This window comes from Branchiostoma lanceolatum, chromosome 16 (genome assembly GCF_035083965.1).
Source record: "Branchiostoma lanceolatum isolate klBraLanc5 chromosome 16, klBraLanc5.hap2, whole genome shotgun sequence".
Taxonomy (NCBI): Eukaryota; Metazoa; Chordata; class Leptocardii; order Amphioxiformes; family Branchiostomatidae; genus Branchiostoma; species Branchiostoma lanceolatum.
The window spans coordinates 11,287,907-11,292,832 of NC_089737.1; the positions used below are offsets into that span (position 1 = coordinate 11,287,907).

The 4,926-nt window shown below is 43.4% G+C and overlaps 1 protein-coding gene across 1 annotated transcript; it reads right to left on the reverse strand.

Moving 5' to 3' along the window:
* Nucleotides 1-571: 571 nt before the first annotated feature.
* On the reverse strand, nt 572-3,139 carry LOC136422012 (myoblast determination protein 1 homolog B-like). Its single transcript, XM_066409622.1, has 3 exons — nt 2,604-3,139; nt 1,305-1,407; nt 572-791 (listed from the first exon to the last, which is right to left on the reverse strand). The coding sequence occupies exons 1-3, from the start codon at nt 3,078-3,080 to the stop codon at nt 697-699; spliced, it is 675 nt and encodes a 224-aa protein (XP_066265719.1). The 5' UTR covers nt 3,081-3,139; the 3' UTR covers nt 572-696.
* Between the last annotated feature and the right edge of the window lie 1,787 nt (nt 3,140-4,926).

Sequence of the window (4,926 nt, forward strand, 5' to 3'; positions counted from 1 at the left end):
AGGGGACTTCAACTTCCATTTTGTTTTTCACTTTGTCTTATGTTATCATAGATTTAGACATATTTTAGATATAGTTAAATCAGCGGAAGCAAGTTCAATATGATCGAGGGATAGAATAGGACATGCGTATGTTGGAGAAACCTACAGCCAAAAAGGTTTTATTTTATTTAAACCTCGAGATCCCTTTTTATTACCAATATAATATCCTTGATCAAACTCACTATTACACACTTATTTATCACCGTGCTTCATTTTTCAGTGCGATGGACAAGAGCTTGCTATGGTACAGTGAACGGTGGGGAAATACCTACAAATGTAATGTTATTCTTAACGAGAACACAAGGACTCGGCAAATGTGTATTTCGAGATAGTTTATTTGAAAACACGTCTGTCATTGCTTGAGACATAATTCAATTCAATTCATAATCTTATCTACATCTGTACAATATAATGTTAGTTCAAGTTACGAAATATAGATCATATCATTATATCTTTTAGTTATATGTACAAAGATTCGTGTACTCGTACGTAGGAACCGGAATTACGTCACTGCAACTTCCGGTTTTGATCAATTCATTTGCAACAATACAAAGTGGCTACATTAAAATTTTTCAAGAAGACAATGGCCCAGATTAGCCAGTACAATAATATAGATTATAGACACAATTTACTAGTTCGTGACCATGATATGCTAGGTCATAGGTCGAGTTCATGGTCGAATGACGTAATGTTGTCCACAATGGCGGAGAGGCTGTCGAGACTGGAGACCCCGGAGTCTGGCGAACCGCAATCTGTGGAGGGTGGGAGGGAAATAATCAATTCATTGCCATAAAAAAAAAAACAATTCCACCATCAAACTATTAATTCCCATGTACATGCACTAAGTTAGAATCATGAAAATTGTATCATAAGAGCTGGTGGGGGTCACTCAATAATACCATAGGGTCACATTTTCAAACCGGCGCCCCGACGGGTAGTTTGAGGTCACGAAAGGTATGACATAAAAGACAGAAAAAACACAGAACGTTAGAAAATAGTAATGAGTGTGATTTGTGTGTATTTCCTTTTCGTCATGTACACTTTCCTTATTTAGATTCCGCAAAACGGCCCGGCCGGGCCCCGGTTTGAAAATGTGAACGTGGCATAAGCAAGAGAAGCATGCACCCCCTCCCTATCCCAACTTAGAAAACGTCGCGTTCTTCCAATAGACAGTATGTGTCCCACAAGAAAAGGCAGCCGTCTGATTAAATATTGTAAACGCAGGACATGATGGTCAGATAGAGCAGTATCCAGCTTGTACACACCTTCCGTCATGTCTGTCATCAGCAGACTGGATGCGGCGTTCATCATGTCGTCCCACGACAACTCCTCGGTCTCTGCTATCAGACTCAATGGACTCTCCGCAGACTGTGAAGAAAAGGAAACATCTGTAAGATCATTGTGTAAACTTCTCTATGAGCTACTTTCTTGAGAAGTCATAACTCTGTGTAGTACGTTTGTGCCACTCTCTCAATGCTAGAATGAAGCCATTCGCTTTTTGATCTTTTTTGCTTCTACAATTACTGAGAATTGTGAGAAACGATATAAGGGAAGGTACCTTACAAGAGAAGGGTGTTTTTCGAATTCGTAGTCCTTTTTTCAGCCATTACAAGTTTGTGACACTGTCCTACTACCACATGCCTCAAGTTCTGCATTGAGTTTATTATACTGTACAATTTTGCAGGCGGTCAGTCAAAGTCAGGATGCATGAATAATCGTGCTGGGTAAAACTAACAATTGTATGTGGAAGGTTTAACACAAATTCGTTCAGCTTTCCAATGTGGAAATCATTCATGAATTTGCGGTTTGGTACCAAAGCACGGATCAAGCGATTATGCCACGCTAACGCGTCTAATGCGTGACAGAGAATCACTGCGAGGAAATCAAATTGTTTTCTTTTAAACCCTCTGAGATAAGATAGACGAGTTTTGAATGATTACGGTAGCGTCCGAGCCCCACGTGTTTTGAGTGAAGTCTGATAGAGTAAAGCTCTTCTATCCGGTTTTTAACCGCAAAGGGGATAAGAGAAAATGGGAAACATTTGGAAATGTTTTCCTGGCTTCCTAATCGGCTAAAACGGCGTCAGGAATCTTTCTGGCAAAAATTGGATGATCTTTCACCCGATATTTCCCGAGATTCAACCCGCGCTTGAAGTGTGTTTACATGTTGTGACAAGGGAAAACCGGATACTGTTCGATTTCAGTAAGCTGATGTTTAGGATTAATGCTTTTATTTGTACACAGAGTCTCTGTATCAACATAAATAGACGGTACATCTGCAACTTTGAGTTTCTTCAAACATTGTTGAAAGAAACTACGGCAGCAACATCTAGTAATAGCTAAGCAAAGGCATTGTAGGTAAGATACAGAACCTGCGCCTGGATGTCAGACCCCCGGCCGATCACTATATCTATCTCAGTGGCTAACTCAGGGGCCTGCGGTATAATTTCCTCGGGCATATGTTGGCCCTAGAGCCGAAGAATTGGCCTGCGTAGGCCCTCAAAACAATCTGGCATCCAGGCTGACAAAACCTAACCTAAAAGACAAAACAACTGTTCAACTTACGCTCTGTTCGGAGAAAGACGCCGGGCTGCCCGCCTCGCTGTCCAGGTCCAACTCCGACGTGTACGTCTTCGACGTCGCAGCGCTGGTTTCTTCCGACGTCTTCAGCAAATTCTTGAGTTCCATGATGTAGTCTATAGCGTTCTTTAAGATGTCCGTCTTGGTGAGTCGCTGGGCGGAATTCGGAGACGTCTTCTTCTTGAGAACATCGAAGGCGTCGTTGACCCTGGAGAGCCGCCGCCTCTCTCTCAAGGTTGCCGCTTTTCTCTTGTCGACCTTCCCTCGCGATTTTGCTTTACACGTGTTGCAGGCCCACTGAAGGCATCGCCCGGGCCCGTGGAACTCTGAGCCGCCTCCCGCCGTAAGGCCGTGCCCGTCACCGGGAACGTTCAGACAAGTCGTCGGTAGGAAGTGCTGTTGTCCCCGCAGGAATGCCGCACTCGGGTCGGTGTTGTAACTGTAGCAGCCGGGAAACGCCATCACGCTATCAAAACAAATATCAGTGATGTGACTTGAGTCTCTTTCACAGCACGTGTGTACTAACCAAGCAAAACTTCTGCTTCTTTTATACAGCGGCCCTCAGCAGGAGTGCCCGAAGATCTTAGGCCCCTCCTACTCAGATATGAATATGTAAAAGTTGCGGCGGCCCTTAGGAGAAGTCTTGTCGTGAAGCTTCAAACGTTTTCTCGACAGGACCTCGCTGGTCCTACCGGGATAAGAATTTGTCGGCTCTCTGATACTGTATAAACACAACCTGTGTGGTGAGACCGCGGGATCGTTTTTTCTTCTAAGAGCGCCCTGCACCATGAAGGCACAGATGAGATGAGTGGTCCAACTCTCTGTCATTCAAGAAAAAGACAAAGTCGAATCCTGTCGGATACCGTCCGACAGCGCTGTTAGAGTTTAACTTTTTTATCACACATAGATATAGAACGATGTTCTTTATACGTGATTGTTACTTCCTACGTTTAACTTCTTTCCTCATATATTTTTGTCCAATAGAATTTTTTTTCACAACCAGTATAGACCAAAACGTCGAATTCAGAAAAGCCGCCAAGCTTCCAGAATACTTTTGCTCAGCAGTACAGAAAGAAGAAGAAAAAGAAATAACCTTGTTGGTTTAATGAAAGATTATCATATTTGAAAGTTTTATAATATATCCGTTTTCAAAGATGCAGAATTGTACTGTCAAGAACCTACGGTGGAAATGTTTTTTCTTGTTTAAGCTCTAATGTAGCCCAACATGTTCTTTGCTTTCCCGCAATATCATTTTTCTCTGCCATGGCTGAGATAAGATCTGATCGTTTCCTGGTTGATCTGTAACCATCCGCACCCTGCCTCATTACGGAGACGTGTGAAGTTGTCACGGCGCGTTGACATGAAAGGTCCGGTCGGCTCAGGGGGTGGGAGGGGGGCCTTCCCTGGGGTGTGGCAGGGGCGTGTCTATACATGTAGTAACTGCTTCTACCAAGCCTTCGTACGGATCCTAGAATTCAGCAAAAAGGGGAAAATTGACCAGGAGAGTCAGTCCGCGGGAAGGTTTACAATTTCCCCTTGCGCCGGCTAATGAAATTCTATAGTGGCCAAACCCCCCTGGCCGACAATATTCTCCCTACAGCCGGCGTAGTTTATAGTCTGGTAGAGACTTTCTACAAAGCAGGCCGACGAACGATTCGTCCGAGTTGTTAAATAAAAAAGAACTTCGAGTCGCTGGATCCAATTAAAGAAAAGAGTGATTGAAGAACCCTGAATGATTTCCAGAAGTCCGAAACTGTGCCACAGTTTGGAAACGTTTTAAAAGGCGTAGCGACCCCCAGTTTCACTATTCCTTTTGCCTGGTTCTTTTGATATGGATAGTAAAAGAATCCGGCACACTTTGAATAAGTATTTCCAATGACCATGCAAGAATGCGAAATTCGGGCGTTACTTTCAGTGACAAAATGCAATGCAAATTGTCATTTGAGGCATACAATCGTATCCTTGTACTCTACATTACTGTTACAAACGTGTATGTTACGTTGTATTTAGTCGTTCAATCCTCGATCTAAAAACACCACGATAGAAATAATAATTTAAACCCCTTTGCGATCCTTTTCGCTATTTCTCCATTCCCGAAAAGGTTAAAATTTGTCAATTTGACGGTGTTTTTGTGAAGTCTTCTTGTAGCGGTCTGCACCGGTATTGCAGATTAGGCTCTGGTGGGGTTTGAGAGGGGCGCATCTAGAATACTGAACCCCGAGCGCTTGGTCTTCCTTGGTCTAGTCTGCATAATCAAGTAGCCTCCACCAGGCCCTCTTACGGGCGTATGAATCGTAGAATTCGGCAG

Coding starts and splice junctions, on each gene's coding strand:
- LOC136422012 (XM_066409622.1), bottom strand. CDS start 3,080: ATGGCGTTTCCCGGCTGCTACAGTTACAACACCGACCCGAGTGCGGCA. Junction 1,408..2,603: donor CGTCTTTCTCCGAACAGAGC/GTAAGTTGAACA, acceptor TTTTCTTCACAG/TCTGCGGAGAGTCCATTGAG. Junction 792..1,304: donor GATGACAGACATGACGGAAG/GTGTGTACAAGC, acceptor CACCCTCCACAG/ATTGCGGTTCGCCAGACTCC.